At 37.5% G+C, this 27,981-nt stretch overlaps 1 protein-coding gene across 3 annotated transcripts in view; it reads left to right on the top strand.

Moving 5' to 3' along the window:
* The window catches only part of LOC149564200 (NAD(P)-binding Rossmann-fold superfamily protein), a 133,936-nt gene that overhangs the window by 18,323 nt on the left and 87,632 nt on the right, over window positions 1-27,981 (top strand). For all 3 annotated transcript variants that reach the window (XM_089827271.1, XM_089827273.1, XM_089827272.1), the window contains exon 3: window positions 14,833-15,020. In XM_089827271.1, coding sequence (XP_089683397.1) covers window positions 14,833-15,020 — 188 coding nt within the window. The remainder of the gene's footprint in view (window positions 1-14,832; window positions 15,021-27,981) is intronic.

A 27,981-nucleotide genomic window follows, 5' to 3' on the forward strand; every position in this document is an offset into this window, starting at 1 on the left:
TTGGAGTTGATGGTGAATCATGCTACTTGCAACAACTTGATCACCTTGAAGTGCTTCGGGTAATGACTCTTTTTGTATTTCTTCTATAGGATCTTCAAGCATCCCCCCAAAGAATGTAGTGGAGATAGCATCTTGTATTGGTTTATCAAATTTTCTTCATATCCTGATTCTCTTGTGATATCTTGTATTTCACTGTTCAACTCGCCCACTTGATTATCTTCCTCTTTAAGGATATTTGAAACTTCTTGCAACCCACCCTCAAGAGTCACCTCTTGAATTATGCATGAAGGCTCACCAAAGATATCCTCTTCGTCCACCTTTCGATGTTCCATTTGTAGTTATTCGTGTGTGATCACATGTTGACCTTTGCCTACCATCCTTTCTCTCCCTTGGATAGATTCAATTGTTTTCTCAATTTTCTTATCAACCACTCCATCTTGTGATATAATGTGTGAAGGTTCATCCACTTGGTTATCTTGAACATTAGAATCAACCATATCATCCTGACACACCTTATCTTCTTCCTTTTTTGGTGCCCAACTTGAAAGCTGAAAGAAATGTTTACCACCTCCTACTGATATTTCCTCATACCATCCCAATTGAAATTTGACCAAGTCAATGGTGTCTTGGCAAGATGGGCAAGTAGACTCTGAATATATGAGACTATGTGCAAAGCACCAATAACTTTTTCTACATGTTTTTTGTTTCCCTATTGATATCTTCTTTGAAAACAAGAAAATCTTCCTCTGAATTGATAAAGACCACAGGCTCATGTATTTGTGAAAAAGAAAATTTTCCTCTTAATGCCAAGTCCACTTTTCAAAAGAACACCAAACAATCCATCTCCCCATGATCCGTAGTACCATGTATCCTACATTTCCTTGATGCTGCAAGTTGAGACAAATTCAATGGAGGTAACATTTTGTTCAAATTAGACCAAATGGGATGAACGTCCACTCGCCTATCCATTGAGAAACCTTTCTTCTTCCTCTTTTGAATTTTTTGGTTTTTTGAATTTTCACTTTAAAAGAGATCTCTTATCTCAAATCTAACTTCGAAAGCTCATTCCTCCTCAATCTTTGCTCTGAATTTCCAAGTTGATCCAAGAATGAAAATCATTCAGCCCTCTTTCTAGCGCCAGATAATGTTGATGCGAGTTTTTGTATCACTTACATAACATATTAGTAATTGAATATCCGATACGAAGTATCAAACACAATTTCTCTCTTGAAAAATTATTGCTCATGGGATATGAGAATAACTTCAATGTTCCTTACGCTTGTGGATACTCACTCAGTTTTATCGATGTGATTTGCTAGTAATCACTTAGGCGGCCTTCGCTATTCATTCAAGGATGACTTGGGCTTTGGTGGAATGATGGAGATGATGATGGGTTTGTGAAATATGCAGGTGGTAGATAATGTTGGTGGTGATGATGGAGGATGTGTTTGCCAATGATGATGTTGGTGGGAAAGCGGTGGTGGTGGAAGGTGAATGAATGTGTTTTGATACTTGACTTACTTCCCTAACTTCTTTCTCTAAACTTCGACTACCCAACTACTCACTATTCTACTCCTACTCCTATGAATGGAAGGTTAGCAAATGGGTTGGGATCGAATCTAATGAAGGCTAACCAGCTGCCCCGCCTCCATAAATGCAATGATTCAAAGGAAAATGAACTAGTTTACCACACAAGGCTTCCCAACCAGCCCCTAGGATGCTAATGGTCTAGTATTGATCCCTATCAAACATCTACCAATGCTACCATACAACTATCCATCTACTTTAACCTCACTTAAACAACTTCAAATGCAACCAACCTTAGCAACTTGAAAGGAAATCTAATTATGTGGAAGTAGAAAACATTCAATAACACCCAATGTTCTTAATCACCATGCAAGTCACAACAATGAAGAAGAGAGCGATTTTGGTATTATCTTAGCAACAATTTCTCCAACACTTCACAAATGAGAGCAAATGGCCTTATATAGGGGCCAAAAATACAATGGACGGTGGAGATCAAAACAAGATCAATGATTCAGATTGGATCCTCAAAGCCCTAATTAGGGTTGCCACCCCATCGACCAATGAGAAGCTGCCACCTCGTCAATGGACCAATGAAAAATGTCTAAAAGTGGCAACCAATGAGAAGGCACCAAAATGGTGGCCAATCAGAAATAGACACTTGTCCTATTCTAGAAGAATGAGAAATTTGCCACTTGGGCTTACATCAAATGACCTTCTAATATAACTCTTCCCTTTCTTTCATTTTCTTAACTAAGGCAATGAACTTAGCTAGCCTTTCGTTAACTTCTTCCATAGGAGGACAAGATGTGTGCTTCGCCCTGGGTTCCGCTGACTTCGCCATGCTGCTTGCTGCATGTACAATTCCGCTTCTATATATCTTCTTTGCGAAGGGGGATTATCCTTCCTTTAGTTTGTCCTTCATTTGTATCATGTCTGCTGCACCAATATTAGTGTCAGTTATTCACTTCATTGTCGAGAAGAAGGGTGTTTTGGGCATCATATCCTCTATCTTTCTTACTGTTTGTCTGCTTGGGATTCTTACTTGCACTAACATCCTCCATACTCGTCGCTCTATTACGGGATGGTAGAGTGGTGGACTAGAAGGCAAGTAGAACCAAGGGAAGCAATCCTTAGACTAGAACGAAAGAAGGATGTCAACTTAAGGACCCCTTTCAACTCTAAATGATTAAAATTCACCTTAACCAATAATCACACGACTTTTCGAAATTAGGACTAGACCTCAAGAACTTCAAATCCACTTGCAAATCAGAAATTTATCATGTAATTCATCTCTAAATAAAATTACCCAACCTAGGGCAAAAATCACAGCTTCTTGCAAAAATCAGAATTTTATCTCCCACAAAATTCGGCAAGCAAGAAGAGTGCAAATCTGCTCTTGCAAAATCGCCAACACCTCGAAAGGAGAAGTGAGAAGTGAGGAGGAAATGGGAGAGAGGCCTCCTCTTATACCCAACTTTCTTACTCCCCCCTAAGCTAGTCGACTTGGACCCTGGGAGTAAGAAAAACAGTAATTAATGCAAAATTATGGCCCAAAATTAAATACTTAACCAAAATTAATTTTGCCATGATGAAAATTAACTTTTAAATTGCCAATTGGACCAAAATTGCAAAAAGAAAATAAATTATGCCTTAGAGGTGTTAAATATTTCCATTTAATGAAGAATTAGTAATTAATACGTCATTAAAATTGGATTTTGGCTAGCCAAAAGCCATTTTTCAATATTAAATTACTAATTTCATTAAAGGCTAAAAGGTTTTCAAAGCAATTTAATCCATTTAAAACCAAATTTTGCAATTTTAATTCAAATTGATTTCGCTAAGCAATTTTAGCATTTTAACACAAATAAAATTATTTCTCTAAAGTCTAAAATCGATTTTGCAATTTGATTTCATCACCACAAAATTAATCCTTTTCACCAAAAATAATTAAGATTTTCCAAAAGACCAAATTTAACAAAATTTTCATTTTTTAAAAATTACTCAAGTTTTTACAATTATATCCAAATTTTCAAACAAAATGTCTAAGTACAAAATTTACAATTTTATCCTGCCAAGTTGGAATTAACTTTGAAATTTGTTTGGCCTAAGGATAGAATTGGTGGCTTTGGAAAATCAAGTTAAAAAAACTGAGTGAAAATAAGCTAAGTCTCTCCCATTGGCCTGAAGGTGTCCAAGGCTCAAAATTTTCAAAACTCAAAAAAAAACTTTTGGACAACTTCAAAAAACTATTGCTGAGGTGATGAAAAAAGGGGGTTCCCAAAATTTTTGGGGCGATGGTTTGAAAACCTCACAACAGGTCCTAATCTATTGGTAAATGAATTTGACTTATTTGTAGTTGTGTATTGACAACGGTGATAGAATATTTGCATTTGTAGGCCAACTTGATGACAATCCAGTATTCTTACTTCCATTTGTGTGGCATTCCTAGCTACAAGTATTGGACATCTTCTTAGGGGGGTTTCTTTCCTTGATTGTGTTAGTCATCATTGCCTATCTATAATACTTTAATATAAAGCACTGCCTTCATAAACATAATTGCTTGCTTTGATCATTATCTTTACTTTTTAAATGAGTTGCTACTCCTTATATCTGCATCACTGTTGTATATTGTTTATGATTGTTTTCGTAATAAACAATTTGTTTGTAATCCTCATTTTTGAGGAGAAGATGTGCTAGAGTTTTAGAGAACTCTACAACATGCCAGGATCAAATGTAAGACCAAGATAACTTCCACAAGAGAACAACAGGACTATCGCATTAAGATGCAAGAATGATATTTTGACAATGGACATAATACATGTATACATTATAGGCCTCCTTATATAGACAATGCAATAAGAGACTGTGATAAGAAGTAGATAAGTTGATGCAAGAGCATCCTAGGGAAGTTGGCGATCCTGCATGCTGGAGTTGTTTTGACCTTGGAGTTGGAGGAATCAGGTGAAGAAGGGTTGATACTTTGTCACTATTGAGTAGTTCTTGGTTGTAGTGTTGGCTAAGAGGCTTTGTCTCTGAAGGAACTCGACACCTGAAGGTACTCAACATATACTGTATTGCTTGGCGTGTGTTGGTTGCTCGACTACTGAAGGAGGTCAGCGATGCTTGAGGGAACTCAATCATTCTTGGAGGTTATGCTGATGCTTGATAGTTTGGCTTGCCGAATGGATTTCTTGTGGATTGGATCGGCCAACTTAGTGCATTTAATGTGTGTGATCATGACATGGATCGATCTGGAGATATGTGTGGACTTATTTAGGCTTTGGATCTTTATCCTATGTGTATTTAATGGGTGTTGTAAGCCGACTAAGGCATTTCATATTTAATATCTATCGTAGGTCGACTTGTGGCTTAGTTGGGTTTACATAGAGGGTCTTATGGAGTCTTGACTCATTATTCATCCAACATGGAGAAGATGGAGTAGTTGAGAAGGAGCAAAGTTTGGTTGAGCTAGGGTTTGGATCTTGTGAGATCTTGCAAAATTACTATTGTAATTGCATTGTATTTAGGAAGGCCTTACAACTGGGTATGTTGGTGTAAATCTTGTGTTTCTATTATGAGAAATGGTGTTATTTTGGATCTAAATCTTTGTGTTATTGTGTATATTCCATTGTGTGGTTATTTGCTGGGGGCTAGGAAATCTCTTTCGGGGATTCTTCTGCCTCGCATTGCATCTGTTGGTATTAGAGCAAAGATTTGATCTAGTTGGAGATTATCAGAGTAGAAGGTTGACCTTGTGTAGCTGAAGGTTGATCTGGGTGGTGATTTGTTGATTTGGGTTTACAAAGATCTTGGAAGATGCCTTGGAGAAGATCAGACCCTAGGGCAATTGAAGATCTTTGTGATGCTTTGGAAGCAAGGATCTTAGATAAGGTTAAAACTTAAAACAAATTTCAAATTTGAGATGGAATTGATGAACTATAGTTGGTGTACCTAGGAATGTGGGTACTGAAGATGGTTATGAAGAAGCTCTTGAAGACTTTGAAGTTGCTAGATTTAGTGGTGAAGACAAAACTGATCACATGGAGAGACTTATGGAAGATAGGGTTGGCCAATTGGATAGATTTGGATCTTAGTTGAAGTTGAAGCATAAGATGGATGCTTCTAATTTCTGATGTACTTTGAATCCTAAAGACTTGATTGATTGGATTGGTGAGCTAGAGGATAGTGGTAATCCACTCAGAGTGAGGTTGGCACAAACTAAGTTGAAGGGACATGCTGCTTTTTGGTGGAAAGAATTGCAAATAGATAGAGAAGAAGGTGAAATGAAAATTACTAGATGGAGATTGATGGTGACTAAATTGAAGGCTAAGTTCATTCTTGTTGATTATGAACTAGAGTTGTTTAAGAAATTGCATAATCTCAAACAGGAGGATATGCTTGTGAAGGATTACACCGAGTTCTACAAGTTGACTATTCGGTTTGGACATAAAGAATTGCCTAAGGAGAAGGTGGCTAGGTATATTAATGGCTTGAGATTCAATATTCAAGATGAGGTTGGTATGCTGAAGATTGAATCAGATGAGGATGCTTATTATTATGCTCTGAAGGTATAAGATAAGTTGAAGAGGAGAAATCAAGGTAGTTCCTAAGGGAAGGAGAAGCAAGATCACTCGACAATAAACTGAGTGCAAAAGATGAACCAAAACCTGTGGAGCCGAGAAAGAGAACGGGTAAGGTTGCCTTTAAAGGTAATTGTTTTCATTGTGGTGAAGGACATAGAACTTATGAATGTTCCCAGAAGGTTGGTGATAGAAGAGCTTCTGTTGTGAATGAGGTTGAAGACTTGATCAACGATCCTGAGAGGGAAGGACAGAATTTGATAGGTTAGCGAGTACTGTTTGGTAAAAAGAGTATTGGAACCTTGTCAAAGGAGTAATTTGTTCAGGACTCATTGTAAGTTTGCTAGTAAAATTTGCAATGTGATTGTGGATGGTGGTAGTATTGATAACCTTGTTGCCAAGCTTTTGATAGGTCAGCGAGTACTGTTTGGTAAAAAGAGTATTGGAACATTGTCAAAGGAGTAATTTGTTCAGGACTCATTGTAAGTTTGCTAGTAAAATTTGCAATGTGATTGTGGATGGTGGTAGTATTGATAACCTTGTTGCCGAGGAGATGGTTAAAAAGCTTGGTTTGAAGAGAGAGAGACATCCCTCCTTATAGGATTAGTTGGTTGCAAGATGAACATGCTTTGAAAGTGAGGGAGCAAATGTCTTATTGATTTTTCAAATTGGGTAGTATAAGGATCAAGTGTTGTATGATATTGCGGACATGAGTAGTTGTCACATATTGCTTTGTAGACCTTGGTAGTATGATTGTAGGGCTATGCATGATTGTGTCAAGAATGTATTTACAATTGAGAAATGTGGTAGGAATTTTTCACTAATTCCTTTGCAGAATGAAGAACTCGGTAGTAGGAACCTGAGCTTTGGGAGCTGAGTTGAACTGAAGGATTCTAAGAGGGTTAGAGATCAGCATGGAAAACAAATCTGTGCTAGATCGAGAAAGGATGTGCAAAAGTAGAGCAACCATGTGATTGATGCTGGAAAGGATTGGCATAAATGGAATAAAGGGAAGAGTGTGCAAGTTGATAACTTGGAGGATATGTCTGTGAAGAACCAATTCGGGATTTATGTGCAGAATCCTGCAAGATGTTCTTCCAAATTTCAAAAACATCTTTTCGCACTTGGGGTTTTTGATGCAGGAGCATCCAGGGGAAGTTGGCAATCTTGCATGTTGGAGTTATTTTGACCTTGGAGTTGGAGGACTTAGTCAAAGAAGGGTTGATACTCGGTCGCTATTGAGCAGTTCTTAGTTGTAATGTTGGTCGAGGGGCTCAGTCTCTGAAGGTACTTGACATCTAAAGGAGCTCGACATATATTGGGCTCGACATATATAGTGTTGCTCAGTGTGTTTTGGTTGCTTGACAACTAAAGGAAGTTGGCGATACTTGAGGGAATTGGTCATGCTTGGAGGTTTTGCTGACGCTCGACAGTTTGGGTTTCCCAGTGGAGTTCTTGCAGATTGGACTGGTTGACTTAGTGCATTTAATGCATGTGATCATGGCGTGGATCGAGTTGGAGATACTTGTGGACTTATTTGGGGCCTTGAATCTTTATCGTATGTGCATTTAATGGGTGTTTTAAGATGACTAAGGCATTTCATATTTAATATCTTTCGCAGGCCGACTTGTGGCTCAAATATGTATTTAATGTAAGGGTTTATTTAATTTGTAACTTGCTAGGCTGACTTGTGGTTTAGTTGGGTATAAGTAGAGGGTCTTGTGGAGTCTTGAATCATTATTCATCAAGCATAAAGAAGATGGAGTAGTCGAGAAGGAGCAAAGTTTGGTAGAGCTAGTAGCTAAGTGTGGGCTTGGGAAACAAGAAGATTGCTTGGTAGATTGTGAGCACAAGTTGAGATTCTTCTTGGAGTCCTCTACCAGATTGTGGATCTAGGATAGCTAGGATTTGGATCTTGCAAGATCTTGTAGAATTACTATTGTAATTGCATTGTATTTAGGAAGGCCTTACAACTGAGCATGTTGGATGTAAATCTTGTGATTCTATTATGAGAATTGGTGTTATTTTGGATCTGAATCTCTGTGTTATTGTGTATATTTCGTTGTGTGGTTATTTGCTGGGGGCTAGGACATCTCTTTTGAGGATTCTCTTGCCTTGCACTGCGTCATAAGTTATCCTCCATTTTGCAGCTGTTCATTATCACCTATGTTAGGTGGAGTCACATGTCTACCAAAGGTGGACCATCCTCTATTATGCAATGAAGTACGTGTCGCATTAAGGATGATAATTTAATATGTACACTAAAGGTGTATCTCACACATAAAGTGGGTGATAACAATTATCACCACTTAAAGTGGAATTATCCTACACCATTTGTTTAATTAAGGTGCAAACTCATAAGTGACTCATATGTGAACTACAATGCAATGCATTATCCTAAGTAAGTTAAATAAAATATAATTAGTGAATATTTAATTATACCAACAACCCCTTAGAGTGCAACTTAGGGGAATGCACTTAAACTCACAATGTAGATCAGAGGTGCTAAGCACTTTACCTTCGTGCACCTATGTAGCTTTGCAACCACATTCTACAGCTCTAGTTCCCTGAGATACATGCCTCAAACAGTTCATCACCACCTTTTTCTTGCCTTCATCGGTGTGGGGGCTGAAGTGATCCTCCAATACTTGTATCTCTACCCCAAGTGACTCTAGATCAATGAGACCCTGCAACAGTTTTACTCATCAGTGACCCTCCTCCGACAAATCTCTGTGATGGTTTGGGGCTCCTGCTCACCCTAAATTGTATCTTTCAGTTCTGTATTTCTTCTAGCCAAGGAAGGATCCCTAGTCCTTGCTTTGGTGCTAGTTGCTTTGCTCCTTTAGCTTTCTTGCTTGCTCTTTCTCAGACACTGTTTGGTGCTCCTATTGTACACTATTTTTTTTGCTACACACTTTTAGTCCCCTAGACCCATTTCGTGGTCTCTTGTTGGACATTAATAAACTTATCTTATTAAATAATCACCAAGTCTGAATACAAAGCTCACAAGCTTCGCTAGAGAATTGAATCCTGCTCTAAGATTGTTCTCACTTAACAATCACACATAAAATGCCTTGTAACAATCTGAGAAACACCTTGCTCTCAGTTACAATACTTACAATTCCTTATGCACCTTATATATAATATGAAAGATTCTCACAACATGAAGATTACAGATCAATTGTAAGAATTAGTTTTGAAGCAAATATATCAAGAAGTCAGCCATAGTAATCTCTGTAGCAGACTCGAAGAAAGCCTTTTTAGAGAGAATACTATTACGTCAACTTTTGTCAAGGAAAACCAACACACACATCACCCATGATACAAGAGAACCCAGAAAGACTAAAAATAAATGGTAGACAAGGAGTCACAACGACAGTTACAACACAACCTATGTTGTTCTGTCGTCCATCAATTTGCACGGTCTTTATCTTTATGAGTCTTTTCACAGGATATAACAACATTTGATGATAATAGAAGATGGTCCCCACACAAATGTAGCAAGCAACCATGATAAAAACAACTTCGCTTTATACACGATGATGCCTACGCTTCATAATGGTCATTGGCATTTATGAAGGAGCTATTTCACTTTTAACCTCTATGAAATCTCAAAAATGAAGACTATCTCATGAAGAATATTAAACATAGGTAAAAGAATAGGTAACAATAAAACAACTATTCCAAAATATATGCGCGAAGGAAACAGCAAAATGAGGCAACCCTTCTGATGAAATTTGAAAGTAACTGAACATCAACAAAGGAGATAGCATCCCATGTAGGTAATGTCTGATTCTATATCAAAGGCTGATCAAGAAATCTTTCTTGGGAAAACTTGATGATTTTCGGGAGAACATTGATAGCACTGTCCCTTGGCCTCGAGACTATTACATAATCCATTGTAGGGTAAAGGAGGTAGTGAAGCTGCCCATTATGGTTCGCAAGTACAATAAAAAGGGAGAAAAGGCAGGCTAGGAATGTTCTCTTCCTCAAGAAGATGGTCGGATAGACTAATGAAGGAGGCCTTCGCTGGTTTTAAAGGCAGCTAGTTGTGGAGAATCTAGTAATAGAGGATGAGTTGGTGATTGTGGATGAGATGAACTATACTATTGCGGACTTTGGAGGTGCATTGCTGAAGTGTGTGAGTATGGAGGATTACAATGCATGTGGCCCATTCTGCTTGTGGTTGCCAGTACAACTAGGAAGCCTCGGTCTGTGTAGCTCCTAGGTTTGGCAATGGCTTTCTTTTATGATGCTTAGTCAATATAGTTGTTATAGCACTTTTCTAGTTTTTACTTGTAGTTTCTGGAACCTCTGTTTAGTTGTCTTTTGTGTTATGATAAATGTTGTTAATAGGATTATAGGGGTTGTTTTGTCTCTAAAAATACTAATGGAGCATTATTGTGAAAAAGCACAAGGATCAGTTGAATGCTTCATGGATGCAACTCTTTTTTGATATTAGTACCTGGGTATACAACCCCATAAAATGTACTTTACCAATCAACAGAAAAAATGATTTAAAAATTGGTCAAGGCATAAGATATTCCTGATGGAATTATTGTCATTGATGTCAAAGGGCTTCACAAAGTAAGGACAAATTGTTTGCATAACTAATGTCAAAGGTATGGATAGAAGGCAGACTAATATTGTAGTGATGGACAACATAAATAAACATTATGATTGTACATAATCATTCAAAGATAAGACTCACATTAAGCAAGTTCATAAAGCACATTAAGGATGCTGATGTAGATAGAATTCACAAGCAGCGACTTAGTTATTTGATATCTAATAAATCATGACAGCTATATTATGATGGAGGGCAGTAATAAAGACAATTAATAACAATTGTATATGCAAAGTGGCATCAACGATAACAGTTTGAATTTGTGATGATGCCTGGTGAAATGCAAAGAAAGAAACCCAAATATACTGCAGGGATATGTAACCCGATACAAGAGACAAGTTAATATTGTGCAGACACTAATATCATATATTGTATGAACGAATTGCATAGAGTTGGAGATAATAGATGTTATCAGCAAAGAGGAGTCTGAATTTTACGGCAAAGACAGTCATATCCAACGATGTGAGTCAGTCAGCAATATACAGTTGCCATGCCATTGTTTAAAGGAACAAGACTTGGTCTGGAATCCACGTTGATAATCAATTAATTGTTTGAGACCAGCGTTGAAAGAAACAGTGATAACCATACACAGTGACCGTGATAGAAGCCATTACTTGGTGCAGAAATAATGTAAATCTAAAAGCAAACGATTCATCATTGATATTCCGGTATCAACACATAAAAATGCAATTATATAAAGGCAGGTCAAACCATTCACAGTAAGGTATAAATGAAAATTGATCTTCTATACCTAGAAGTTAATGTTCAGGAATATATATCAGACGGTGCTAGTATGAAATGCTTAGACAGCGATGAGGAAGTTTTGATATTAGACTATCATCATTTGAATTTTGAACCACGCCAAGGTACTGCCGAAAGTTCAGAAAACAAGGCAGCAACATATTCCCTACAGTATCGTATTATTAAACCATCGAATGAGTGCTGGTGAAGTCTAAGAATATATGCAGTAGGAAGACAACAGTCAAAGGCTGAAGGAATTATGTATCTCAAATTATTTAAACAAAGATCGATTGATGGTATTGTGGATTTCTGCGACAGAGAAAGAAGACCAAATAATGTGTGGATGCAGTCGGGAGTTTTCATAATATTCAAAGGCCAATTAATGATAACAAAATAAGATGCCAAGTCATTATGGTTTCCAATGAAGTATCAACAAAGAGTCTTTATCATAACAGCACAATATAAAAGCCCTGAAGTCTTAGTCACGATTGATAATTGAGAGGATCGATAAAAGACAAAAACACCAGATAAACGCATGATTGGAAGTATTCTTCATCACCGTTGAAACGAGTAGTTGGCAATCATTTCCAGTGTATATATATAGAGCAATCATGTGCATACAGTCAGAGCCATGTTAATCATAATGATAAAATTCTGAAGACGTATTCAAACAAAGGATTCTCAGTAATATATTATTCCAAAACATTGCGATGAAGTTTCTGCACCTTAGTTCTTGACTGATGCAAATAAAAGATGAAGTATATTAAAGTACTGATGACTCATCAACCACAAGTACTGGAGTTTAAATAAATGAATTATAAGAAGTGCTATTTACTTGGGAGTTTTCTAAGAAAGTGGAAAGCAGCGACTAAGTAAACCATAGTTATTAGACAAAGTTTTGTTATTTCCAAAAGTTGCAATTATATGAATAGACATATTTGTTGTGACTAATAGAGATGCCTCTTGGGAGATATGAAGGCATATATAGTAAATCAAATTCATTGTTTAAAATAGTGGAAGGAAGAAATATTAATAAGTGAAGTCAGAGTTAGAAGATGTGCAGTATATAAAAGGAGAATAAAATATTCATGTATATTCAGATTCAAATCTGATATATATATGTATATATATATATATATAGAGAGAGAGAGAGAGAGAGAGAGAGAGAGAGTAGAGTGAGTAGAGTAAAAAAAAAAGGAGAATGAAGGATATTGGATAATTGGAATTTATATTCTTGTGAGTACATATATTTAAGGAAGATTGAGAAGTAAAATACAAAGTTATTGGCCAACTTCGAGAAAGAACAGTGTATAAATTTTAAACAGAGATATGAAGAGAAAATTGTGCAACAAACATATCCATCATCAGTTGAGTGAGCAACATAGTCAAGGTGGAGGAGAAGTTTGTGCAGTGGGTTGGTGCTCACGAAGACAAGCAGAGGGGGGGTGGTGCTTCCAGTAGGTCGGTGCTTGCGAATTGTGGGAGTCGGAGCTTCCAGTGAGTTGATGCTCATAAACATAGAGGTCATAGACTCTAGTAGGTTGAAGCCTACAAAATATTGTAAAAGAACAGTTAATATAAGAAAACAATTTATTGTTGTGGTTTTCTCCTGCATTGGGTTTCCACATAAATTTTGTGTCATTGTGTTATGTGCATAATTGTTGATTCCAGCATTTGAAGTTTTTGGATAAAAAGTTTAAAATTGGCAAAAGTTTTTAATATACTGATTCACCCTCCGTCTCTCAGTATATTCGTGTGCTCTTCGATTCCAAACCTAAATTCAATTACGTATATGATCAATTGAATTAATTGAATTGCTGAAATTATTAGTCCAATTCTCATTAACACAATGCTGAATGTTTCTGTTGATGAATATTAAATTATCAATTTATTCAATTGAAATATAAATGAGGAAACAACCTCCTGTTTCAACCCTAGCAACTGACGACTCATGACCTCACCTAACCCCATAGACTCCAACTTGGATGGCAATTCCGACCATTTCACTGCCTTCTTTGAGGGTGTCTGTTCTGCATTTGCTAACACATGAGGTAGTCAGCCACAACTTTCATTTCAAATAAGTAAACATTTCTTGCTAGTATAAATCATCTAGGTTTACCAGCATTTATCCATGTTTGTCAGTACACATCATTACCCATCAATAAATTACATTATTCATTCAATGCATCAGTATTCAATAATATTCAAAATAAGCGCATTTCAATATCAACATCATATTTTCAGTGAAACAGTTAAAGCCGTTAATTGAAAGGTCCACAAGGAAGTAACTGGAAATTGAGAAATTACCCACAAAACTTATCTGAAAGCCTGAAACTTGCTTGCATTCTTTCATGTCTTTGAAAGTATTTCCAGTTTGATACCCTTGATGGCTATGTTATTAACCACTCCCTTTCAGCAGCCACTTTCTATAGATACATTCAGATTTAATACATTTGTGGCAAGCATCCCTCACCAAAAGCATAATTTTTAAAGCCAGACAACTTGGACAGTAGGGCAATGATTGGCAAAACTCTTCAACTTTAACAGCACACTTTTTTTAGCAAAGATCTTGCCCCAGCGGTATGGAATGTCATAGTTGATGTACACTGAACAATCAACAAAGGCATATGCAATAATACCAAGGTGGTAACCACATAAAATAATCTTTGCTTGTACCTGCAGCACACACATCAATTAAGACTGGGCATTGCACTCTTGGTTCTGATGCCATATTAGTGGAATTATGGTAAGGTTATCATATCAAACATTTTATAAATCAGAGGAACATCCATGGTGCACTTTGTACTTGGGTTTCATAAGCATTGCACAAACTAGTCATGATTTTATACTAAAAGTTTTTTTTTTCTCAGTGAGGATAGATCCCATATAACCACTGTAGCTTGGCCTTTCATGGTCCATAGTAGCAGACTCCCCACAAACAACCATCTTGTCAAAGTGACTAATAAACCATCAAATTGGTGGTTCTCCATATTCAGTGTATCTGGCTCATAAATCTGCATGCATTTGTGGCTACAATCAGCTCACCTAGCTCATTGATGACCCATGACAACTCCCTTGACACCAATTATCATAAATATTCTTATATTTGAAGACGATAAATTTTGTTTCAGGTTATCCTCCCAAATAATTGTTGGAATGACTGCATGTATTGATGGTGAGATATTGTGTCATTTACATATTGCTGCCACTGCTTCCTTTTAGAGCTGAGGTGTTTTATGTCAGTGAATTTGATTTATTTTGTTGACAGAAATTGTTGTGTTTCTCCCACATTAGCACTGTTAACCTAAAGTATGGGCATTGTGATTCATTAATTGGATTCTTTAATGCAATGAACAGTGTATGAAGGAATAAAGCCTTTCTACACAGAAGATGATGAAACAAATCCTATAAACGTGTATGGAAAATCAAAAGTTGTAGCAGAAGAATTTATACGATCAAATTACTCAAACTATGCAATACTAAGAAGCAGCATAATTTATGGGCCCCAGCCAATTATTCCTGTTGAGAAGTCTCTACCAATACAGGTATGAAAAGTTGACCTCTAATAGCTCATGTCATATTTAATTACTTATTCAATGTTAGTGTTCACTTGCTAATCAATATCAAATCTGGACTTTAAATATCTTCTTTTTGTAACTGCTTGTTTGCTGTTTAGATTGAATCTCCATTTTGAAATAGAAATTCAGAACATGCAATTTATTGGATGGCTTTTGGCATCTTTCAAACTAAACACTGCTCAGTGATGAAATTGTACATGTTCATGTACATCATGATTTTAAGAGTGTCAGCTGTGTATGCTTAAGGGAAATTTAAGTTTTCGTTAAATAAGATAACTATGTAAAAATCCTTATGTATGCTCCCGAGAACTATGTATACCACTGAACAAAGTTTTGTTGTTCCTCTTCTGATTTTCTACAATGTATTCTTTTTTTGGAAAATTTTCAGAGTATATAATAAATATAAGGAAGACACTAAAACCATGCAACAATTCCAGAATTGCTTTCAGTATTATTAATGAAGGAGAGACAAGAGTTTTTTAAAACAAAATGTCCAACATTTTAATTATTAAAAATCTGATTTGATGTATCATAACCACAGGTCCTGCCAAAAAGGAGTGACGTCCAATATGCAGCCGTATATACAGGCGTTAATCATTGCCCAACTCTCAGGCATCACCAAAGCTCACTTCCATTTCTGTATTCATTGATTTCGGCCTCAACCGTTATTGGCAGGCAGAGAGACTAACGTCTAATGGATAGGCTTGAGCCGTAGGTCGCACACGTGACCACAGATTGAAGTTTAAATTCTCTGCTAGCCACCACCAATGCCCAGTCCACTTTGCCTCAGTTGTATGGTTCCCAGCTGAACTCAAAGCTCCACGTGAATTCCTGGTCACAAAATGCTGCCAGCAATGTTCACAAACGGTCTCACCTTGAATGCTAAGCGCCGTACTTTTATAACAGCCAATTCCCTTCAATGACTCTCTCCTCAACTACAGTAATCACATCAGGAGATTGTGACAGATGTTTACCTCAGCACAAATGTCAAATAAGAACTCAGAAATTCTTCAAACCCTCAGCCAGTCGATATGAGCAAATAAAATATATAATCAAGATTATTCTTCTCCCTAGATATAGAAGAAATAGTGGGAGAAAGTTGGCCAATTGTATACTTACGCACAATTGCCAAAAACTTCTTAGACAAGACCCTTATACTTCATCAAGGGCTCACAAGTCGGAGAACAGGAAAAGCCACAAAGGCATAAAAAAAAAAAAAAAATTTTCAAGTGTGTCTCTTTCCCAATGAAATTAGCTCTAATTTATAAGCACTTGTTGGCCAAAGTTTCCTTAAAACTCCACTTCAAAAATTGTGGAAGTTTCCTAAAAGAACTCACTGTCGTCAGTGAATACTGTGTTGCCGACAGGGTATGTGTTAGAATGTATGTCGTCGGTATTGGGAAGGTTCTATGTCGGTATTGGGAAGGTTCTTATTATGTAGCAGACATGTTGTATGTAGCCGACAAACACCTTCGAGAAAGTTACTTGAGATGTATATATACCCCCTTCGGGATCATTGTATTGATCATAAGCATAATGTAATATCTGGTGTATGTGAATAATATAAGGAGTTCTGCTATTCTTACTGCTATTTTGATCCATTGTTTGTATGCATTGATTCATTTACCCAGTACGGTAAACATTTGGCGCCGTTGCCCCATGAACCTGGAAGGAGGAATGAAGATTAATGCCAAATCAGCTTAACAAGGATCGAAATAAGATAAAGGGAAAAGATGGAATACGTACTGCGCAAGAAAATCTAATTTTGGCATAGCAAGCCGAACGCAGGAGGAGGTTCCAAAAGATTGTCGACGGACACAAAAGTGTGGAGGAATTGTTGGAGGAGACTTGACAGCGGGTGGAGTTGGTGGAAGAAGCAAGGGAGGAGTTTTTGAATTTGTATTCACCAAGGGAAGAGAATCCAGACAGAATAGAATCGACTTACACAGCTCAGAGTGCTAAGGGAGCAAGAGCGTGGAGTGAACTCTTCGTCCGCGATACACTTCCAGAACGGAGAGATTCGCTTAACGGAGATCCTTCACCAAAAAGCACAGCTGTTGGGATACAAAGCGTTGGTGTTGGGATACAAAGTGTTTGTGCCGTAGTGCAAACCGTTGGTATCGGGATACAAAGTGTTGGTGCCGGAATACAACACATCAGTGTTCTTACACATCCAGTAGCAATGGTAGGACCAAAAGAAAAATTGCCAAAATTTGATGGTGATGGAGCAGCCGATCTGATCTGACATTGTAAAACATGCGAAACGATTTGGAGGGTGAATGGCATACCTGATACAAACGAATGGGTCCGACAGTTTCCGGCCACCCTATGGGGTGTTGCAATTGATTGGTTCGTTGATACAGATTCCCATAAATTAACCACTTGGGACAACTTTAAGGAGTTTACTGTCGAATTTCAACTATTACGCGACAACAACGAAATTGTCACAGAGATATACAATACAAAATAGGGGAAAAATGAAACAGTCCGAGTCTACGCTAGGAAGTTGAAGGACTTAATCAATAAAATGGAGAATAAGCCGGTTGTTGGGCTACAAAAAAGATGGTTCATTGAAGGCCTTCACCTGAAGCTACGAAAGAAGATGAAGATTGTGCCGCCATCGTCATACACTGAAGCGTACAACCGGGCAATGAACCTGGAAAGTGAGCAGAAGATGAAGAAGAAGAAGAGTAGTTCGTCTGATTCATATGACAACACATCTTCAATAGAGGAAAGCAGTGATGACGAAAAGGACAACAAGAAGGTCCGCGCCCTCCAAAAGGACATGATTTAGATGATGAAAGAGTTCAAGAACATGCAGAAGGAGACCAAGGGAAACGAACTATGGTGCACCGAGTGCAAGGAAGAAGGCCATATGAAGGGATCCTACCCGAAAGACCAATTTTTTGAGATTTGCTAGATCATGGGACATTCCACAAAGGAATGCCTATTTAATCTAAAAACACGAGGTCCTCAGCAAGTGTTCCTGACACAGGAGGCTTCCGGGTCAGGAGGGAGTGGAAACACCAGTAACTCTTAATCCCAGAGCACGGACAACAGTAGCAGGATTAGTTCCACACTCAGTGCCGGTCCAGACCGTAGTAAGTCCGAGGACAGCATCACTAGCGGCCACGACTATGGGTACGCAACATGCGGGATCGCAGCCTCAGCCAGCAGTTCAGGAACCTACTCCTGTACCTATAGCAGAGAGTTTGCCTTAGCCACCTCCTGTAGCAAAGCCGATAGTAGAGGGAGGAATCAGTCAGGGGGGCACACAGGAGTAGGTTCATCTAGAGGTGATTGGGATGGATGCAGTAGTCACCATAGCGGACACTCTATTGGATGAGGATTAGGATGCTGATTTTAGTATTCCAGAAGCAGAACCCAGGTCCTAGCAGTGGAACGGATGAGCACAACGAGTTGGGTGAGTGAGTACTCGAGGCGACGACTACTTGCCCCTATTACCAGAGGTCCTTCCATTCAGTCTCCTATGAGAGAGCACATGTAGTTGGAAGCCATTTGGTCGAGCAACGAGGTAGTCGAGGTACCAGCATCACCAGGGGTGGAGGATCAGAGTCTAACAGAAGCAATAGAGAAAGTAGACGAAGGGATGCAAGTGTCGGACCCTCTACTAGTAGCGAAGGAGAAGGATAAGGATGTTCATTCTCACCTTGCTGTCATCATGACAAGGAGTGCGCCTGGGGTGCTGCCCCAGGACCCCGCGGGGGTGCTGCCCCTCGACCCTGTTGGGGGCGATGCCCCTAGACCCCCAGTCGGTGCGGTTATCAGTCGTGGGAAGTGTGACTAGTTGATGAGGCTTGGAGCTGCTGCAGGCATAGTGTGCTAGAGGTGGAGAGATCACAAAGCGAAGCAAGTCCTTGGTAGAGTTGGTGCTTACAGAGCAAAGAAGGGCAGAGGTTGGGTAGGAAGCTCAGGAGATGGCGGAGAAGGCTCGGGAGGAGACGGCCGACCAACTTGCCACCCAGCAGATTGCTTGGGAAGCAGAGTGGATAGCCCTGTTAGCACAATTCGAGGAAAGTGCATGAGGGAAGCAGAAGGCAGAACAACAATTAGCAGCAATAAAACAACAGTTGGCAGCAACACTACAGGAGGACTCAGCAAAGAGGGCTCCTGATCAGAAAGAAATTGAGTGTCAAGAGGTTGCATTGATGTTGAAGGAAGTAGTGGAAGAGAACTCTTAGATCAGAGCTGATTTGAAGGTTCGGACGGATCAAGTGTATCAGCTTCGTCCCAAGCGCTCTTCACAGTTTGAGACCCAACCTTTTGGTTCATGATGTCTATGTCTATATTGTTTTTATGAATAAATGTAGTTAGTTGTTTCTTTGAGTTTTGTTGTGTGGTCGTCCAGAGATGACTTTTCTTTTTGGGGGGATGATGTCATCGGTAAATATTGTGTAGCTGATAGGGTATGTGATGTATGTCATCAATATTGAGAAGGTTCTCGTTGGTATCGGGAAGGTTCTACAGTGGTATCGGGAAGGTTCTATGTCGGTATCAAGAAGGTTCTTATTATGTAACCAACGGACACCTTCGAGAAGGTTCCTCGAGATGTATATATACCCCCTTCGGGATCATTGTATTGATCATATCATAAGCATACTGTAATATCTACAATATGCGAATAATATAAGGAGTTTTGCTATTCTTACTGCTATTCTGATCCATTGTCTGTATGCATTGATTCATTTACCCTGTATGGTAAACACTCACCACTAGAAACTTTCCTGCTCGCCTTTTAGAAATATCTCTTAAAGTCATGATTATAATAATATAAATAATGCAACTCAATGATTAATAAATAAATAAGAGCTCATGCAATTATTGCTTTATTAACTGCAGGTGACGACCAATTGCTGAAGGCATTGACTGCACTGCCAAAAATAGACTTACTAAAAATAGTAAGTCCATAACTGAGACCCCCAAAACACCTTGTTAGCTCACGAGGGTCACTATGATGAGCTAACTCCATCAACTGAGTAGACTTGCCAAAATCGGGGACATTACAAACTATGTGGCTTCTTTTATTTCATTGTTTTAACTTGCATGCTATAGTTCACATTATCATAATGAGTTTTGTTTATTTATGACTAAGCATTATATATTACTTATAAAAGTAATATATTATAGACTCGAAAAAAAAGGATGGGTGGAAGATGCCACTCTAAATTGACAAATTTGAAAAGAAAAAACAAAGCCATAAAGTGGTGAGAGGTATGCTAATAGGGGTTGGAGGGGGATTAAGGTCATCCAATTTTCCTTATACATTAGTAGGGTCCATTCCAATTGTTGTGAATTTTTCACAACATCACCCCATTGCAACTTGGGACCCCCTCTTTCACTTGTTATTTGTAGGGTTTTGGCAATCTCTAGAGGTATGAGTTTTGAGCTTAAAGGATTGAGGAGTGGTCAAATCTTCAAGTGCACCAAAGTTGCAAGCATGTATAAGTCTTAAGAGTTTAAAGTCATATGGGGATATAATGCAAAAAATTGTCAATTCCCGAGGGAGAATTCTTAAATGTCAGGATGTTTGGGTTTGTCAATTGGTCTTAAGGATGCATTAATGCCCTATTTTACCTGTAAATCTGGACTAAATCGATGCAATCCTAAAAGCAAAGTGCATAGTCCTTATGAGAATCAAATTTTCACCAAGTTTGGTCCAAAATCCTTATAGAAATTGATTTTCCACTAAGTCTTGATGAAAAGTCCCTATGGGGATCAATCTTCTACTCACGGGGATTGAAATTCAAGCTCAAAATGCCATTTTTCTTTGTGGAGGTTGATTTTTCCACTCCAAGACATAGAGTTCAAGGTTAGAATGCTAAAAGTCCATATAGGAGTTGTTTTTCCACTAGCCAAACACAAAAAAAAATTGGGAAAGAGTTGAGATGGAAAATCCCTATTGATAGAAAAATTTGGGAAAGTTGAGATAGAGAATCCCTATGGATAGGAAATCTCCAGTTTATTCTTATGAAGATTGATTCTTCACTGAATTGATACCCGAAAACTTTTTAGTGAAGTTGGATTGGAAAGTCTTTATGGATATGGATTTCGACTAGGACTTATGACTAGAATTTCCACTTTGTCCCCATGTAACTGAGATTTCCATTGGAAGAGTTAAGGACCCAACTTGTCCCTATGCACATAGAATCTCCACCTATCCTTGTGGGGGCCAAACTTACTCTTGATGAATAAATGAGCGAGTAGGGTGAAATATCAAAGAGAACTAGTTTATTCCTATAAGGTTCAAAGTTCCATTAAGGGGACTTGGACAAATTTAAGGATGAATTTAGAAGACAAGTGGAGGTCTAAGGTTGTCTCTATGGACATTGATTCTCCTCTTAAGGACTTGGTGAACTTTCTGCAATTGAAAGCAAATGTGTGGAATTAATAGTCCTTGTGAGTCATGACCATTGATTCTCCATGAATATGTAAAGTAGGAAAGAAACTAAATGAAAAAGTGAAACCCCCTAAGGACTGATTAGTTCCTATTCCAATTGTATTTCCACTAGCTGGAAAGTGCAAGAATTAATTGATTTTCATGAAACTAGCCAGCCCTATGACCACTGCTTTTCTCCTTTGGAGACTTGGTGAATTTCAAGTACAAATTGGATGTCAAGGTTAAAGATGTAATCAGATGCAATTAAGTTATCCCCTTACCCATCGATTTTCCATCAAGGCAAAGGGAGGTAAATCATGCTTAATGATGTAATCAGATTTATTCTTTTAGGCATTGAGTTTTCACATGGTGGATTGTATGAAAGTTTGGAAGAAATAAGAAATCCAAAGTTGTCCTCATGGTGCTCGATTTTCCACCAGAATAATGATGAAATGAAATTAAAGGAAATAAAATGCAAGTGTTCCTATGCCAGTCAAATCTTTAAGAGGCAAAAGAGTCTGATCCTACATTGGCTATGTTACATCCCAATTTTTTGATCTTTTAAAATAATGTTATAGCCATTGTAATGGTTAGTTAGATACTCTTGGATATCATGATCTTGGATACTGATTTACCGAATTGATTAATGTGAAAATGACTTGTTAGTTGATTTTTGTTATTATGACAAAAATGAATACTTATATTTTAAGATAAAGGTTAATGGTGGTTAGCCGTTGTGATAGTTATCAGTTATTTTGTTTTATTAATATTTCAATTTAAATGGAGGAACATATTATTTGGAACATGCATTTTTGGTTGCAGTAGCAGACGAGGGGCCGGGGCAGGTGGGCAGGGAAGCATTGCTAAACGAGATTCAAGGAATGGGGCACCAATTCAATCCATCATTAGACCATCGAGTTTGGGCTCTAACTACTTTTAAGGATTTAACGGCTAGGCAATAGATAATACCTTGGACAGTCATCAACTACTTGGTCAAATTTTATAACAAGAGAAATATTAACCCTTTATTATTATGAAAAGAACTATTATCTCTCTTTCATTTTTGAGACTATGGATGTGCTCAACATTATAATAAACATTACACACACACACACATATATAATGCCACCATGATACTCTGATAATGTCTACGAATTGCACTTATATGTATATATAAATATATGTGTGTGTATCTAGAGAAAATATTATGATAAAAAGAAATTATACGTATTCTCAAAATTACACGCTTATAGATTATAGTTCCGAGACTCGTTTGAAAATCGCCTGAATCACCGGTTTGGCGATTTGATTCAACCCAAGTGATTTTTTTTTTGAATCATGAATCTGCTTTCGTTATTTTTTGGCATGAATTGCTTGAATTGCCGATTCAGGTGATTCATGCCAAAAATCGACTAAATTGGTTCTAAAAATCGGTCACGATAGCAATAAAGTTGGATTGATTTTTTTAATAGAAAATAATTTTTTTTTCTTTTTTCTTTTTGGCCTTTCCTCTTTGTAAAGGGCCTTCTAATTGTTAAGCACGAGTAGAAGAGAGGAAAAGTGAGAGAGAAGAAGAGAAAAGAAAAACCACGGGTTTTCAACCGGCAAGAAGGAAGAGCACCAAAGAGATCAGAAGTCCATTTGGGGAGGCTATAAATTGCATTGGGAGCATTAAGGAGTCAATATCAACACTCCTCAACTCATTTGCAAGAGGTAAGTGCTGATTTGCTTTTTACATGTTAGTGTATTATGCATTTTTTGTTAAATTTTTTTAGTTTTCATTGCAAATCTTGAATGTTTTTCAGTTTTACTAAATTGCAAACTAGGTTTTGTTGTTTTGTTATTAGTTTCAAACCTAGATATTTTACATGAATTTTCTTATTGCAGCAGCCCTTTGCTTTCATTTTCCGCAATTGGTAATAAAGATGAATGTTGGAAATATAGCGAAGAGTTTCCTGGAAGAAGCAAATTTCAATCGAAATTTATGTTATGTAAAGAAATAAATTCTGGAGGTATTTATAGATTGAAATACCACATTGCTGCTATACCTGGACATGATGTTACAATTTGCACTAACAAACTGCTAAGGCAAAACGCACTTGTTTAATGGCATTAGAAAAATATGAACAAGAGAAATTGAATAAAAAAATGCAATTTGAAGGGTTAAGAGCTATTGGCTCCCATGCTCTCGTAGCCGCCTCTACATTTGCATCAGCTTTTGCATCCGTAGGTTATGTTGGAAAGGGTTCTTTTAGGCTTCCTTTTCATCCTAGTTCTAGTGCTCATGCGAGTGCTAGTGCTAGTCTGTCTTATACTGAGACTGAGTCCAACTCCAATCTATTGCGGCCTAGAGTGCGGAAAAATAGAATGGGTAGTTACTTTGTGCCCCGCACTACTCCTGGCTCACAATCCACATTTGAGGGCATGGGTTTGAACAAGGAGATTCATGATGCTGCCAAAAAAGAGATTTGCAAATTTTGGTAATTTTGCAACATTCCATTTGTTGCAGCTAGGTAATTGATTTTTTTTCTTTGTTTTCTTTAAGGTTAAACTTACAAGTAAAACTTTAAATAAATGTACTTGTTTTATGATTCATTGACTAATCATAGATTTGCTTTACAATCTTACATAATGATTTGACATCTAAAATTTCAAATCATTATCTATTTGTGGTAGGGTTCCTTATTGGCAAAACATGATAGATGCAGTTTTTATTTGTGGTCCGAGGTTTAAAGTCCCAATTGAGGCTGAGTTGAGTGGATACCTCTTGGATGATATGGTAGAGGATATGAGGGTTGAGCTTGAGGAGAACTGAAAAGAGTGGATCGAAAAGGGTTGCACCATCATGACTGATGGTTGGACAGATAGGAGGAATAGAACACGCCTCAATTTTCTTGTATCCCGTGGAGGTGATTGATCATTCTACTTTCCTATATACATAATTGTGAATTGTGATTGAATATTTCAAATTTTGATTTGTTGATTGCTAATTTGTTGATGATCCATTATAATTCGTTGTTTTGTAGGATACACTGTGTTTCTCAAATCCATTGATGCTTTCGCTCTTATAAAAAATGCCACATACTTATGTGAGGTTATTGAGGAAGTCATAGTAGAGGTGGGGGAACAACATGTGGTGTAGGCGGTGACAGATAATGTAGCAAGTTATGTTGTTGCAGGTAAACTTTTAACTTTTCAAGTTTTGAAAATAAATTTATTTGAATTTTGAACTTTTTCTAATTCGAAGTTTCCTAAGTTCTAACATGTTTGAATTTCTAATTAACTTCAAATTGTTGTAGGTAAACTTTTGATGGAGAGGCACCCCACCATATTTTGGTCCCCTTGGGTGACACACTGCATTGACCTCATGTTGGAGGAAATTGGCAAGCTTGAGTGGGTCAAGTCATGTGTCGAAAGGGCAAAAAATATATGCAAGTTTATTTATAATCATTCATTTATCCTTAGCATAATGAGGAAGTACACAGGAGGCAAGGAGTTAGCTTGTCTAGGCATCACGAGGTTTGCCTCGAATTTCATCACACTGCAATCCTTGTTGACATCAAGGGATGATTTGAGGAGCATGTTTGTTGGGTGGGAGTAGATTTCATTTTTCTATGCTACGACCACTGCAGGGGTAGATGTGGTGAATTGCATATTTGATGATGATGGTTTTTTGGAAACCTACTAGAGAAATCCTCAAGGTAAATTTATTGCAATTTAACATTTAGCATTTAATTTTTAATATTTAATTGTTTAATGATTTAGTTTTAATTTAAGTTATATTATTTTATATTTAAGTTTTGATTCAAATTTTTGTTTTACTTAATATTTAGGTCACTGAGCCCCTTGTATCTCTCCTATGAACTACTGATGTGTAGAAGCCCTCTATGGGCTACATATATGAGGGCATGGATAGGGCCAAGAAGACCATTAGAGCCCAGTATGTAGGAGTGCAGGAGAAGTATGCCCCTATTTGGGATATCATTGATATGAGATGGCAAAATCAGCTCCACCGACCCATCCATGCAGGAGCTTACTTTTTGAATCTGGCATTTCGTTTCCGTCCTAACTTCAAGGCGGATGAGGAGGTTCTCATCGGCTTATATACAGTCATCTAGAGGTTAAGTAGTGATGAGGATAGCATAGCTGCAATCATTGAGTTTGACAAGTTCAATAATAAAGAAGGGCCACTTTTCTTTGGTAGGATGGCCATAGATGCTCGAGGAACAATATAGCCAGGTAAAAATTAAATAGTATATTCATGAATCTAAATTTTATGACTTATAATTTGTGCATTTTAAATTTTAATTGTTGATTATGCAATTTTAAAGTTGTAAATGAGACTAATTGTTTTTGTTTTCCCTTATTTCAGATAGATGGTGGCAAATGTTTGGGCCCACAACCCCAAAACTTCAAAAAATTGCCATCCGTATTTTGAGTCAGCCAAGCAACACTTTTGGATGTGAGCATAGTTGGTCCATGTTCAAGCACATCCACTCGAAGAGGAGAAATAGGTTGACTATGCAGAGGTTGAATGCTCTTGTCTTTTTTCATTACAACCTTCGTCTCAGGATCAGACAAATTTTGGGCACTGACTCCTCTTTGATCATTCTGGAGGAGATTGATCCAGAACCAGAGTGGCTCATAGAGGTTGTGGATCTAGTCTTCACTGAGGAAGACCGTGTGTGGGTTGACCAGGTGGATATAGAGGCTGAGGCTGTGGCCATGGCAAAAGAGACAGCTAGAGCACGTTCAGGCACTAGTAGACGCGCACGCACACGCACAGACACAGGTCGTAGCAATGTTGTTTGTGAGCCCATCTTACATGTGGGGGATATGGCTCGGCAGTCCTCTAGGACCTACCTTAGACGCTTGCAGACTGGATACTCAGAGGCTGAGGCTGAGGTGAGGCTACAACCAAGCTTGAGGATGATGAGGCTTGAGCTGGAGCCTTGTTTTTTCATTTTGTTTATAGATATTAATACTGATAGATATACGTTTCATGGATCTTCATTTTAGATTCTTACATACATTTATGATTTGATGTCTTATGGATCTTCATCTTACATACATTCTATGATTTGAATCATTATGATCATATGATTTCTATTTATTTGAGCTAGCCTACAATTTACATTTTACATAACATAGTTACGTATGTGATGGATTTTATGTTCCATGTTTATGTATGTTAAGTTTTAACTTTTATTTGATGATGTTATAGTGTGTTTAAATTATATTCAATAAAGGGTGCATGAAATAAGTTTTAAATTGTTAAAATCTCTAAATTTAATTTTTTTCCAAATTTGCTGATTCATCGCCAATTCATGGGCAATTTATGGCCGATTCACGATTCGATTCGGCCTTGCTGATTCCGATCCGATTCCGATTCTTGTTACTTTGGGAAAACTTGAAGATGAAAATCAGATTTTACGATATACGACAAAGGTCTGAAATCTGACGACAATTCTTAATTCCCCTACCTGGATGTTTCTTTCTTTGTATTTCTGATATTCTTTGCAAAGAAATAGCTTATCCTTGAATTTCATTGCCCCCAGACATCTACTATAATTTCTTATTTTCCGTACTTGAAGCATCAATGATTAGAATCGGGTTTTTGGTTAATCAAACACAATTCACACCTCTAAAGGGATCTTAATTCTCTTTATCTCAATGTCAGATTTTTTTATCTTCATAAATCGATGTCCTTCTCTTGGTGGCTTGATATAATGTTTTTCCTTGTTTGGTTCTTTGTTTGATCTTCCATCTGTCCAAACTTGAATCACCCCCTTGCGGTGTAATTCTAATCGGACTTTGATCTTGGCATTCTTTCCATATCAGATTTTAAGTATTTGATCCTTCTTGACAAGTTTGTCCTTCATCCTTCTTTGATGCTTCCTTGAATTGCTGGTTGCTTGGATCTGATGGTTTCTTCTTTGAATTATCTTCTATTTATCAGCCCTTGATAACTTCTGTGACCTTCGATCTTGAGTTCCCTTCTCACATTGTGTTGTTACCTTAATGTTTGATGGCAATTTAAAGTGTGTTTGCCTTGGTTGTGCATCTCCACAGTGTAACATACCATTTTTACTAAGCTGAAAGTAAAAAACATATTCTAGGATTATAACTGAATATCATAACGAAATGACATGACGTAAATTTAGAAACAATACATCATACAGAAATGAAACTATTTTTGAATTATACAAACTATAAATCTAAAATTAAATAACGACTATATCCATTTCATATGAAAGACAACTAAAATTTACTTCCATAACTAACTTCTATGATTACATTTTAAAGAAACAAATCATTTTAATAATATCTATGAGTATACATTTAAATGTAATATAAAGGTATGTACAAGTAAAAGGTTTTTGGATTTCATACATGAAATTGAATTAATTGACGGTGTGTTGTGCAAGCCTTGGCATCTAGCAAAGAGGAGAAGCATTGACATAGGCTTAACCTCCCAACTGCAAACATTAACATATCCTTGCACAATCTTTTATGAGAAAGGCCCTCTCT

Source organism: Cupressus sempervirens, chromosome 4, assembly GCF_028749045.1.
Source record: "Cupressus sempervirens isolate cs-2001-9-10 chromosome 4, ASM2874904v1, whole genome shotgun sequence".
NCBI lineage: Eukaryota > Viridiplantae > Streptophyta > Pinopsida > Cupressales > Cupressaceae > Cupressus > Cupressus sempervirens.